A 13,801-nucleotide genomic window follows, 5' to 3' on the forward strand; every position below is an offset into this window, starting at 1 on the left:
GCATTTGGTGCTGTTTTTATTCCCTTCCCTCCGTGTCCCCCTGCTTCCTCGCACTCCCGAGCTGCCCGTGTCCCTGTTGTCTCCCCGTCTCTCCTCTCATCCGTTTATCACTGGCCCTTGTTCCGTTAATCCCCGAGGGTTTTGTTTATTTGTGTTGGAGCTGCTTTTACAGCTTGCAACTGACCCCACCTATTTTCTCACCAGTCATTTGAACAGCAGGGCTGCTTTGCAGCTACTCCACCAATTAGCATAGCATTAGCATAATATTTGCATGTGTGCATTAGGGTGTTGATGGGGAGAGAAAATAACGGTTTTGCAGCTTTTTTTCCCCCCTCCGTTGGTTCAAAATTATATATATTCCGCGAGATGACGTAAAAGTGCCCACGTTCGTCTTTATCTTTATCTCACTTTGGTGCTCAGTCATCCTCCTGTTTTCAAGTTAGCAGTGAAAGGCGGGGCGGCTCCCGTGTGACTGGGCCACCTACGCTAACGTCTGTGAGTTAGCGCGAAGGCTGTTCAGTCCAACCCACAGAACGGTCGACCTTCACCAACTCCGAGGTCAGATCGTGGAGGCCAAAGGTTAAGAGTGTCTCACGGACGGTTTCTGAATGAAAGAAGCCGCAAACACTCAAAGATGTGAGGGGGAAATCAGCAAATCAACGGGGAGGGGAAAGTAGGCCAACTACGCTAAGCCTTCCGTGCGGGTAGAGTGGCATCTGACAGAGGGGCGACATGTCATCTCCCCGGTCTCGATCGGGCATCGCCTCCCCCCCGGGGGCCCTTCGCTGTGTTCCGCTGCGTGCCACGCCTGTCCCTCACACGCCGCCGCGCTCAGATGTGTCACTTTAACGCCGTCGCTCAAACGCCAGGGCGGCTTTGTGATCGGCCTTCTCGTGTCACGCTGATTACTTAGCTCGCCGTAACCTGGCGGGGGGGGGGGGGGGCGTGGAGGCTACGGCGAGAAAATGAGGTTTGCGGGCACGTTGGACATTGTTTTTGTCAAATTGAGGCGATCTCGTTAGGGGGCGTGTTGCATCGCCGAGTTCTCACTTCCTGAACGCACGGATGCAGCCAGTCGAGGGAGTCAGAGGATTTAATATTCCAGGACTCAACTTCAGGACTTGAAGTGTTTATTTGTGCGCTGCTGGAAAAAGCGGCTCCGTTATTTCAAATGTTTTTTATCGGCCAATCGAATCGCGGCGTTTTCCTTTGACTCATTCTGGTTTAACTGCTTTAAATACATCTTTTATTTTCCAGCAAATATTAATAAAATAATAGAAAATAAATGTTGAAAATCAGCCACTCTGTTCTGACAATTATAGAGTTTTATAGCGTTTTCTTTTTTTAAAGAATCACCACTACAACGATCAGAAGAACAATGAATAAGGAATTTCATAAACGGCCGGAAAAAAAAGTCAAAACTGATTTAAAAATGAGTTATTTTACTAATTTGAACCTTGAAACCAGCTCAACTTTTGAAAAATCCTCACCTCCATCATTTGACAGTTTTCCCTCATCTTCCAGCACCTTGTCGTTTGTTCGGCTGCAGCTGGTAGTTTTGCTGCTGTTGAGGGACGCTCGGTGAGAGTGTGCCGTCCGTGAGGCTTTTACCGAGGCTTTTCTTCCTCTCTCTTAATGGCGCCGTGGTATGTGCAGACAGGGATTAAATAAACTGCCAAAAAGGAAGAAGAAACAGCCTGAAACAGTGTTAAAAGATGGCCAGACGTGTGATATTTGTTCCATATCGATATCAAAAGTGGGCTCACTTCTAAAATAGCCCATCATTTGAGCCCCTCTCTGCACTTCTGTACGTGCATGTGGAGCACGTGTGCTCTGTAATATCTAGCAGGTACGTTGGCCCCGGCCCCTGTGCTGCACTCAGCTCCGTAACCGCTCTTGTCTCTGCATAATCCCCCCTCCTCATGAATACATTAACGCCGGAGCCTTAAACTCAGCTTAGCTGGCGGCTCAGCGTCACAGCACATCCTATTACAGACTTTAAATCATTAATGTGACATCATTTTCACTCAATTTCCAAACACCCACGGTTGAGAACGGAGCTGTTTGCAGACAGAGAGGGTGTGTGTGTGTGTGTGTGTGTGGAGGGTGGGGGGGGCTCACTCAAAGTGTTTGACTTGGTGCATGTGCATTTAGTCATGCAGGCTGGGACCTATGTGAGATTTGCACACGCAGAAGTTCGAAGAAATGCAGCCGCGCTCTTTAAAATGTAAATCTGTGATAGTTTCCCCTCTTTTGTGGATTGTGAGCGCAGCAGCCGCTGGCTCATTGTGCTGTAAGCTAACTCCTACAGGACACCTGAGGGTGTGTGTTTGTGCAGCGATTTAATCTGAGAGTCCTGCCACCGCCGCCTTCCTCCGGCAGCTCGTCTTCTGCTGACAATAAAAGAACCCCCCCCCCCATCTTTGCTCCTCAACTATTCACACATAAACCTTTTCTCAGGTTTTTACCTCCAGGCTGCCTCTGAAAAATTCACAACGCCCAGAGAACAACTAAGTCCTTCACTTACTGGAGGAGTTGGGGATTTGCCCCCGATGCACCTCTTTATTGCATCAAAAGGGCTTTTGTGTGAGTGTGTCTGTGTGTGTGTGTGTGTGTATGGTAATTAGCAAAGCACATAAAATCATCACTTCGGAGTGCATTTAACCGTTTTTATGTTCTCAGTGTGGGGGGCAGGCGGTGGGGGCTGATTGCTGGAACATGTGGGAGCAGATGGAGGACGGCATTTTAATGGCTTCTGTGTTTTTAACCCTTCAAAGTGGAGACGGGGACGTCCAGGACTTCCCGGGACAAGATCTGGCCTCGAAGGTGGGAGCCGAGCGGTGGGCTGGCCCCCATCCGAGGGCTCCAGGAGGTGGTCAGCGTGTGCAGCATCATTTTATTGTTTCACGTGCACATATTTCATCACGTCCCTCCTCTGTCCTTCGGGGTCCAGTGTTGTGCTTAATTAGGCTATCAGGTTGCTAACGGGGCCCGATCCCGTCTCCCAGGTGGCCCCTGATGGACTTAATGTAATTAACACATTGTTATGGAGACGATCAAACCGCTCAGCAACACGCACACGGTGACACTGAGCCATCACAATCAAACAAGTGTAAAACGACAGACATTTTTATTTAAAACGGGATCATTAACTGCAATTAAAGTATCACTTAAACCCTCCTTCATGTAATAAACACCTTTATCATAAAAGCTGATATTTAAATCAAACAGTTTAGAATTACATAAAGACTTGATCTAATTTTAAAGTAATAGTTCGTTTCGTTTTCTCCCGCTTATCCGGATCTGGGTCGCGGGGGCAGCAGCTTCAGGAGGGATGCCCAGACAGCCCTCTCCCCGGCCACTTCCATCAGCTCCTCCAGGGGAACCCCCAGCCGCTCCCAAGCCAGGCGAGAGATGTAATCTCTCCACCTAGTCCTGGGCCGGCCACGAGGCTGCCTCCTGGTGGGACATGTCCGGAACACCTCTAAAGGGAGGTGTCCGGATGGCATCCTAGCCAGATGCCCGAGCCACCCCAACTGACTCCTCTCGTTCTCTAAGGCTGAGCCCGGCCACCCTGCGGAGGAAACTCATTTCAGCCGCCAGAAGAACTACATCATCCGCAAAAAGCAGCGGTGAGATCTTCCGCCCACCGAACTCGACACCCTCCACTCCCCGGCTGCGCCTAGAAATTCTGTCCATAAAAGTTATAAACAGAACCGGTGACAAAGGGCAGCCCTGGCGGAGTCCAACCCTCACTGGGAACGAGTCCAACTTACAACTGGCTATCTGGACCAAGCTCCTGCTCCTTTGGTACAGGGACTGGACGGCCCTTATCAAGGGACCTTCCCCCCCATACTCCCAGAGCACCCCCCACAAGATGCTCCTGGGGACCCGGTCATAAGCCTTTTCCAAGTCCACAAAGCACATGTGGACTGGTTGACCAAACTCCCAACTCCCCTCAAGCACCCCAGCACGGGTAAAGAGCTGATCCGTGGTTCCACGACCAGGGCGAAACCCGCATTGTTCCTCCTCGATCAGAGGTTCGACTGTCAGTCTAATCCTCTTTTCCAGCACCCTGGCATAGACTTTCCCAGGGAGGCTGAGGAGTGTGATCCCCCTATAGTTGGAAACACCCTCTAGTCCCCACTCTTGAAAATAGGGACTACCACCCCAGTCTGCCAGTCCAAGGGCACTGCCCCCAATGTCCACGCAATGTTGCAGAAGAGTGTCAAACAGGACAGCCCTATAACATCCAGAGACTTAAGATACCCCGTGCGGATACTACCTCGGCAACTTCTGCTCCAGAAATTGGATGGTCCACCTCCTGGTCATCCGACTCTGTTCCTCCTTGAGGATACATGTTGGTAGGATTGAGGAGCTCCTGCAAGTATTCCTTCCACCGCCGGATAATTGCCCCAGGAGACGTCAGCAGCTCCCCATGCACACCTAACACGGTGTGGGCGAGTTGCCGCCTGCCGCCCCTAAGGCCCCTGACAGTTTGCCAGAATCTTCTTGGAGCAGACCGAAAGTCTTCCTCCATAGCCTCACCGAACTCCTCCCATGCCTGAGTTTTTGCCTCCGCGACTGTCACAGCCTCAACCCGCTTAGCCAACCTGTACCGGTCAGCTGCTTCCGGAGACCCACAGACCAGCCATGACCTGTAGGCCTCTTTATTCAGCCTGACGGCTCCCCTCACCTCTGGTGTCCACCATCGGGTACGGGGATTACCGCCACAACCAGCACCAGCGGCCTTGCAGCCACAGCCGCCTCGACAATGTCAGAGCGGAACATGGCCCATTCAGACTCAATGTCCCCTACCACCCTCGGAACACGATCAAAGCTCTGACAGAGGTGGGAGTTGAAGACCAGCCTCACGGGTTCCTCCACCAAGCGTTCCCAACAGACCCTCACTAAGCGTTTGGGCCTGCCAGGTCCGCACGGTGGCTGCCCCCCCACCTGATCCAACTCACCACCAGATAGTGATCAGTTGACAGCTCTGCTCCTCTCTTCACCCAAGTGTCCAAAACATATGGCCGCAGATCAGCTGACATGACTATGAAGTCAATCATTGACCTACGGCCCAGGCCGTCATGGTGCCAAGAGCACCGATGAACAACCTTATGTTCGAACATAGTGTTAGTTATGGCCAAACTGCGACGAGCACAGAAGTCCAATAACTGAACAACACTCTGGTTCTGATCGGGCACTGTTCCTCCCAATCACGCCTTTCCAGGTCATGCTGTCATTGCCCACGTGAGCGTTGAAGTCTTCCAGCAGCACGATGAAGCCCCCAGTTGAGACACTGTCCAGCATCCGTCCTAGATCCTCCAAAAAGGGCGGGTACTCTGAATTACTGTTTGATGCATACGCACAAACAACCGTCAGAACCCATTCCCCGACCCGAAGGGGCAGGGAAGCAACCCTTTCGCTCGACCGCGAGAACCCCAAAGTCGAACGAGAGAGTCTGGGGGCAAGGAAAAAGCCCACCCCCGCTCACGTCTCTCACCCTGAGCAACTCCAGCGTAGAAGAGTGTCCAACCCCCCTCAAGGACTTGGGTTCCTGAGCCGACGCTATGTGTGGAGGTGAGGCCGACCATATCTAGTCGGTAGCGCTCAACCTCCCCCACAAGCTCCAGCTCTTTCCCCGCCAGAGAGGTGACGTTCCATGTTCCAAAAGCCAATTTCCATAACCGAGGATCGGACCGTCAAGGCCCCCGCCTTGGTCCGCCGCCCAATCCACACTACACTGGACCCTTCATGCTCCTCCTGCGGGTCTTGGGTCCACTGGAGACGGGAGTGTCCACGTAGCTGGTTCAAGCTGGCCCCGGCCGGGCCCCATGGATATAGGCCCGGCCACCAGGTGCTCGCCGTTGAGCCCCAGCCCCAGGCCTGGCTCCAGGGTGGGGCCCCGGTAACCCTGCGGGCCGGGTACGCGGCTTCCCTTTTAGATGTACCGTGATGGGTCTTGGGAACCATTCTTTGTCTGACCCTTCACCTAGGACTAATCTGCCTTGGGAGACCCTACCTGGTGCAAACTGCCCCGGACAGCATAGCTCCCAGGCTCATTAGGGAACGCAAACTCCACCACGATAAGGTGATGGTTCACAGAGAAGAAAGTAATAATTCCTAAAGCAAAATTAAATGAAAAATATCTAATTATCAGTAAATGCATTTTAGTTGTATTTCTGTTCCTGTATCTGTGATTGTTCACGGTAATAACATGGCTAATTCACGTTAATAAATGCTTAATTACAGCTACCTAATGCTAAATCAGCTGCTTGTGTAGAGAACACTTTCACCTAACTTATTTTCAACTTCCTGTCAGCCTTAATAAATGTTAAAATCTGACGTAATCACAATATTTCTTTAAATTAGTGTTGCATTGGTTTTTAACAAATGTACATTTATTGTAAATAAACAGCTTAAGCTCAGAACAGAAGGGGAAAATCGGCAGCTTGAATAAAGAAGTATCTGCCGTGACTTTTCAACCAGCAGCACATGGTGGCGTGTTTTTCTTGCTCGCCGCCCGTGAATATGCCGCTAACTGTGACGCCATTGTGTGAATGCATGTGTGGAACCGAAGAAGTGACCAGGAGCAGCACGAGTTTCTTACCGAACACATTGTCGTCTTTATTAGAGCCTTGTCTGGCAGTAATACTGAAAAAAAGTGAACTTAGAACAGATGGTGGTGGCAGCCCACGGCTTCAACCTTTTTTTTCTCCTGTTTTTCTTTATTTCTTTGATATTTTTCTTCTATTTTTTTTGTGTGAGAGCACAGCGACTCCAGCTTTTCTGTGGCATGAATAACATCAATAAAAGAGACAGTAGGGAGAGACAAAAGAAATATACAACTTATATTACACTGTGTTATGAACAAAATATAAATCTATAACTCTATGTTATATTTACATAATTATCTTTCTTGACTTTTCAAGTTGAGATGCAAGATATTTTTTTTCTTTACTTGTAATAAGTCTTACTTTGTTTTGAGCTCCACTCATGACTTTTGATTGTCTTAAATAATATCATCATCTTCATTGTCTTGATATGGGTCAGACCTTGCCAGCAGGGATGATTGACATATTAAAAAGCCCCACCCACCTAAAAATGAATTGATTCACTTTGACCCCCCCTCCCCACCTCCAGCATTGGGTTTAAACTACGGTCTGATTACAGGGGGACTATACAGCAAAAGAAAAAAGGAAAGAAAGGAAGAAAGCAAGAAATCCCGGAGGCTCATTATGTGGCAGATCTACAGCAAGGATGATTGTGGGTCGGGAACAGCACACCTGAAGGGTTGTCATGGCTCCTGTGGCGTCGTGTGGAGCTAAAACAAAGCAACGGGCCCCTGATGGGAAGTGACCGTAAAGATGAAGATGCGTCTGATCACCTCACACACGCACGAGCGGCTGAACGGGCCTGGTGGATCACGGAAAACACCGATAGAAACAAATATGTACAGGATGGAAAATTCTAGAATTCCTGAAAGAAAAAGACAAAGGACAGCATAGGATTTGTTTGGTTGGTGTCATCATCTCTCCTGTGTGTGTGTGTGTATGTGTGTGTGTGTTAAGACCAAAGCCAAACTTGTGTCTCGGTGAGGTGACCAAACCAACCAGAAGGGGTGGGGGCTCATTTTGTTCACAGAAAAATGATTAAAAACCGATTTTTTTTTATAAAAAAGAGCAAAATAAAAGAGGAAACTTCACATTATACATTACAATAACAATTACAAATGAAATAATAATTAAAAAAAATCATGTTCTTCTTTTCCTCTGACTGCACAGTCTGAGTCTGAGTGCTTTTTAGGGTTTGGACGTTGAAAAAGTTGAGCTGGGAGCTTCGGGGAGGGCTAGCATCGAGCTAATGTCGGGCTAGCGTCGGGCTAGCGTCTGAAGCCGTCCGCCTCCTCTGCCGGGTTAATACAAAACAAATGCGTCTAAAAAGAAGGGATCTCTGTAAGAAACAAAGCATAGTAAAATAACAGCTCATGTTTTTCCATCTAAATTCCTACTCGGCTAAATAGAATAATGTTTCATCCACTGTCATAGTTTCATATGGTCATCAAAACCAAAGAAAGAAGAGAAAAATAAATTATACTGTACATAACTTACTAAACTTAGGAAATGCTGACCATCTTTAAAATTATGTTAATAATATTATTAGACTAGAGGCAGTTTGAAGAGAAATAATAAAATACAGTATTTAAATTCATACAGGAACACTGACTGGCTGACGTCGCCTTGGCTCCGCCCACTGGGGGGCGACAGCAGGACGATGGTTGGAGGGAGCAGGAAAACACCGAGGGACAGAAGACCGGTGTGTGTGTGTGTGTGTGTGTGTGTGTGTGTGTGTGTGTGAAGTCCAGCAACAGCAACAGTCTGGGCTGCCTGTGTTTTTGTATCCGAGGAAAAAAAAAAAACCTGGCTCCCGCCGTCGAGCGTTTCTGACGTCGCTGATTTTCCGGACGGAGCTGGTGGGTCTCACCTTCCTGCTCCGGGTGTCCACGGACCCCCCCTCCCCCGTCCAATGACAATCCTGAAAGGTGGGACGGTCCACTCGGTCGCGGGGGAGCAGAGGGCAGTCACAAAAACACGGTGGGGGGGGGAATAATACGATAATAATAATAAAGGAGGGTCTGAGCTCGCACACAGCGAGGTCGCAGGAAAGATATGTTCTTGTTAAAAAATAAACATGTCTGATGTCTGTCAGGTGCTTTACAACAAAATGGGAAAAAAGAAAAAGTCTCTTTTTTCTATTATTATTCAAACTCGTAGCACAAAAACAACAAATCACATTCACAAGCCACTTATTGGCACTGTGTACCTGAGTGAGAATATTTTAGAACCAAAGAACAAAAAAAGCTGTTTCTTTTTTAAAAGTGTCTCTTGATAATAAACAGGTCCGCCATCTTTAAAGTGTCGTCTGTTAGCCTGGGACAGGTCCACTGGTCCACTGGTCCACCCTCTCATTTGAAAGCGTCTCCTTCACAAACACTTCTTAAAGGTTGTGATTTTCTTCTTTTTTTTAAGTTCTCCTCACTCACGGCGTTTTACCACACTTGCAGTAGTACTTCAATGTTCCTCGGCGAGGTTTGGAGTTCTTCTCAGACTTCCTGTAACAGTCAGTGTGATTGACAAGTCCTGTGCTTCAGTTGATTGATCAGATGCTGGTATCAGGACGCCAGTGGGAGGGGCCTGGCTCTGTCGGGAGTCCATCGTAGGGGGCCGAGGGTGGGACGAGGGCGTTGTGAGACTCGAGAGGGGGGGGGGGATTGGCAAAAGATAAAGTCTGCTTCCTGATTGACGGGTTCGGGGACGAACCAGCCTGGATTGGCAGTGGCGCTGAGGCGCTCCTATTGGGTGATGTGGTTGTCGTTGTCGCTGGTGTAATCGGCTTCCTCGTCCTCGTAGTCGAAGTCGTCATACATGTCGCCGTTGCTGTCGTCCAGCCGCAGCTCCTCCTCTTTGATCTGAGGCTCGTCCCCCTTTTGGCCCGTCATGTAGGGGTTCTGATTATGGTTGGAGTTGGGCTCGGGGCTGCTGGACATGCTCGAGTGCTCTGAGGGCATCTGGGGGGAGGGCATCCCCGCCATGGACAGGGCGCCGGGGTAAACCATGCCTGCGGAGGACAGGGGCAGCTGACCCTGCTGCCTGCAACGGAACGGAACGGAGGATTTCAGGACATGAAACAGCCAATCAATTAGTGACACCCCAGATCCCCTTTGTCTCACAACCCAAATCCAGTCTTCCAGGGCTGACGCCCATCCGGGTTTTCTGTCCTACCAGGCAGAAAAGGCTTCCACCAAGGACAGTGGGACCCCAGATGAGCGCTTTGTCCACCTGGTAGGACAGAAATCACGGCTGGACTCTGGATCTACCTGTTCTAAACCAAATTTGCACGAACGGAGACCTTCGAGACTGTGAAATGTATCAATCAAAAGAAAAAGAGTCTTTTTGAGTTGACGTACCCCACGCTGAAGTACTGTCTCATCTCCTGCCTGCGGGACTTCATGATGGCCTTGTACTCGCTGATGCGGAGCTTCTTGCCGTCCACCAGGCAGGTGCGTTTGGGCCTGGGCTTGTACTTGTAGTCGGGGTACTTTTCTAGGTGCTGCTTGCTGAGGCGAGCCTGCTCCTCATAGTAGGGCTGCTTCTCCAGGTTGGTCATGGCTTTCCAGCGAGAACCTGCAGGCACACGCACGGTGGAGAGTGGCGTTAGCGCACATTTACGACGTCTTGGAGCCTTTGCAAAGGGTGCAGAAGCACAAACGCATAAAAATTGATTTCGTACGTGCGTGTAAAGACCCACTTCCTGTCAGATGTGATGCCGTTTAAGTGACACACACTTGTAATGGGTCAATGGGGAGAGCTGCAAAGATGACAGCTACTCATCTATACTAATGAGGATGTCACTTAACCTGTAGACATCTCCTCCGCGGCTCACTTTCCGCTTCCTGGCCCTGTGCGCGTGTGTGTGCGCGCGCGCGCGTGTGTGTGTAATCATTAGTGTAATCCTGAGCCCGTCTTCCCCCGTGTGCTTGATATCTGGTCTGAATTTGTGCTTGACTACTGTGTGTTGAATGGGTAAAAGCTGTCAGCACTTGGCCGGTTCCCCTTCTCTGTTCTGCGATCTGTTAGCAATCGAGAACGTTGGGAAAGAGACGCATAGAGAGGGAGAGAGAGAGACAAAGAGAGAGTGAGAGAGGAGGGGGCTTATTAAAACCAGATTTCTCTGTTATAAAAAGCTTAGGAGCTCTTTAAAATGTCAGAACCGATCCCAGTGGTCTGGAGAAAATGTCAGGCGGTCTTCCATTGCTTGTTTAATGCATAATGAATTATATCATCATTTGTCAGAGCCGCGCTCTCCCCAGCCGTTCATTAACAGCCGCTTACACGGTGCCCAGACTTGTAATGAAACCAGTTTGTGTGTGTGTGTGTGTGTGTGAGCATCGTTACCGAGGATCTTGCTGATGTTGGAGTTGTGCATGTCGGGGAAGGCCTGGAGGATTTTCCTCCTCTCGTCCTTGGCCCAGACCATGAAGGCGTTCATGGGCCGCTTGATGTGCGGCTCGGTGGTGCCGCGACCCCGAGACTCCCGGAATATTCTGGAGTCCGAGACACTCGGGGAGCCTGAGGAGGGGAAGGAGAAGACAAAGGTCAAAGAGCGGTCTGGCCGATTCTAATTTTTAAAGTGTTTCTATTGTTTCCTCCCAGCTCATGGAAAGTTTTCATAGGGCAGCGAGACGCTGCACATTAAAGGTGTTGATGGAAACTGAATCACATTTTCCTCTCAACCTTCAGGACTAATTAGAAAAGTGTTCTCACCTCCCTGTCTTTTCGTGTGTGTGTGCCCTCACATTCACTACGTATCGCCTACCCATGTGCTCATTTGACTACCAAAGTGGGGACATGTTTGCAAAGTGGGATCATTTTGCTGGACCTCCGAACTATAAAGGACTTTTTGAGGAGGTTAGAACTGGCTTTGGGTCAGGGTCGGTTGGGATGGTTCGAGTCAGGGTAGCGGATTACGGCTGTGAAAGATAGTCACAAAGATGGAAGTGTGCGTGTGTGTGTTCTGACCATCAGAGTCCCCGCTCATGGTGAAGTCCAGCATGGCGTGGCTGAACTTGTCCTCGGCCTGCTGCTTCAGCTGTTGACTCAGACTCTCCAAGGCAGCCTTGTCCTGTGTGACACAAACACTTCGCAGTCAGTGACTCAGGGAGTGTTCAGGCATGAATGACTGAAGCCACGAGCCCACAGGGATTCTGGACAACTGTCCAAATTTTGGCCTCCGATCTGGCGTCCCCGACGCTCAGATGTAATAGCCACGTAAATAAACTCGTTAGGAACCCTTTTTATATAATCGGATCCACGCTGAGAAAAGCCAGCCGACGGTTTGTGTTGTTGTTGGCTTCACGTTAATGTCAACACGGAGTCATTAAAGCGCCGCACGCCTCCGCGCTCTGGCGCACATCTGTGTGTGTTTGCATGTGCAGGAATGCTGATTACATTCGGATGTTTACTGTTTGTGTGTGCGCTGTATGCTGCGTGTGTGTGTGTGTGTTAGACCCTCCTGGCAGCCACCTGCGAGAATGAAGTGCTCGCCTCTCTCGCGCAGAACCCCCCCAAGGGTCGACGCATTAGAGAGAGAGCGAGCGAGTGCAGCACGGACGAGAGCGAGGCCACGCCGCACGGCCCCCTGGGTATTTATTACAACCAATAAAAGGCTGATTTACTGTGCATTTACATGCTAAATGCAGGCAGCCGGCACACTTTACAGCAGAGCCTGATGAACAACTCTCCCACTCTCTCACACACACACACACACACACACACACACACGAGCGGAGCGTGTTACAGTTTAATTACACGATTAGGAGCAGTACCCAAAATGTTGTCTTCTAAAACAACCTTCCAAAAAGTGTCCCTCTCCATTTACGCATGACCCTGGCGAGCTGGCTGCCTGGGTGGAGGCAGGGCTGGACCGTAATGAGATGCATTTTCTCTGTTTTTAGTCCAATTGTTAGAGATAATTTACCCCTCAAATTAGAATAAATATGCCTAACGAGGCAGGGACGGGTGAGGGAGAACGCCAGGCTGCAGAGGTGTTTTTTTTTTAAAAATGTTTTATTCCAAAACGATTTTTTTTTCTCGAGTTGTGGTTTATTAACTAGCAATAAATCCAGTTTTATGTAAATAATAATCATTTCCTTCATCACGTAGACTCCCCAGGAGCAGAAGTGTCTCCCGCTTTCAGATTTAAATCGTCAACACGCTGCTACAAAAGGCTTCATTCCGCGTGCGAGACGAGACGGAGTGGGTGACAGGCTAGTCCGACATTAAGCCCCAGAACAGTACACGAGGAAAGTGGATTGAATGGCTGACACTGCAGCCGAGACATAAAGTAGAGACAAAACTAATCCTCCCCGAGTGTGTCGGAGATGACACTGCTGGATCTGAGCCGGCGAGGACGCGCCGCAGTTCCTAAGAATAACACATTTGTTAAGAAATAAAGTTTTTGATGTCTCGATTAGCAAATTAGCAGGAAATTAAAATTGGGGATAAAAGTCTAGATGGAGAGATAAAATATGACAAATGTGTCGATGACAAAAGCTGCAGAATATTGTCGAGAAAACGGTCTTGATGTTCCTCCTCTTAGTCCTGGCGTGAGCCTCATTAGCTGTGAGCGTTGAGGACCTTAGATCGTGTCTATGGTATATTTACACATGTACACTCCAGTGGAAAAAGCATCAAGTACTTAAAAACACATCACATGAGAGATTTGCACACACAAAAAAGAGACAGAGCTGTTAAACAGATGCTTCAAACACACTTTGCTGTGTGTGAAAAGTGTGTGTACCAGCTGACTCCCAATGTGTTTAACAAATAACCACAATTTAGCCACGCTGCCGAGGAGCCGGCGCCGTCACTTCACATTACCGTCTCCCTAACGCTGCGTGCTGACACACACGCGCACACGCACACACACGGCCCTGCAGTGCTCCTCACAGACACACTCATTACCTCTGAGATGCCTCTGGTTTTACCTTATCTGGCCCTGTTTAGCTTCAGCACATTTCAGCGAACACAATGTGCGCCAATTTACCTCCTACGTGGCGCACAAACGACGCCGGCATGTGGCAAATTATTATGTGCCGACACTGAAAGGCTTCAGCTCGGGATGACTTTAAATTTAGACCTTTCAATTGTTGTTTTTCTATTGAAATAAAAATACTCCGATTCAGAAGAAAGGGGGACGATAAATCGTGCGCCTGAAACATTACTTGGGGAAAAATAAA

The 13,801-nt window shown here is 49.2% G+C and overlaps 1 protein-coding gene across 13 annotated transcripts in view; it reads right to left on the reverse strand.

The window, feature by feature from the left end:
* Positions 1 to 6,605: 6,605 nt before the first annotated feature.
* Positions 6,606 to 13,801, reverse strand: part of sox5 (SRY-box transcription factor 5) — a 148,680-nt gene continuing 141,484 nt past the window's right edge. For all 13 annotated transcript variants that reach the window (XM_029825248.1, XM_029825246.1, XM_029825244.1 and 10 more), the window contains 4 exons: positions 11,583 to 11,685; positions 10,959 to 11,132; positions 9,971 to 10,187; positions 6,606 to 9,653 (listed from right to left, as the gene is read on the reverse strand). In XM_029825248.1, coding sequence (XP_029681108.1) covers positions 9,356 to 9,653; positions 9,971 to 10,187; positions 10,959 to 11,132; positions 11,583 to 11,685 — 792 coding nt within the window. In that variant the 3' untranslated portion in view covers positions 6,606 to 9,355. The remainder of the gene's footprint in view (positions 9,654 to 9,970; positions 10,188 to 10,958; positions 11,133 to 11,582; positions 11,686 to 13,801) is intronic.

The sequence above is a fragment of the Takifugu rubripes genome, chromosome 18 (assembly GCF_901000725.2).
Source record: "Takifugu rubripes chromosome 18, fTakRub1.2, whole genome shotgun sequence".
NCBI lineage: Eukaryota > Metazoa > Chordata > Actinopteri > Tetraodontiformes > Tetraodontidae > Takifugu > Takifugu rubripes.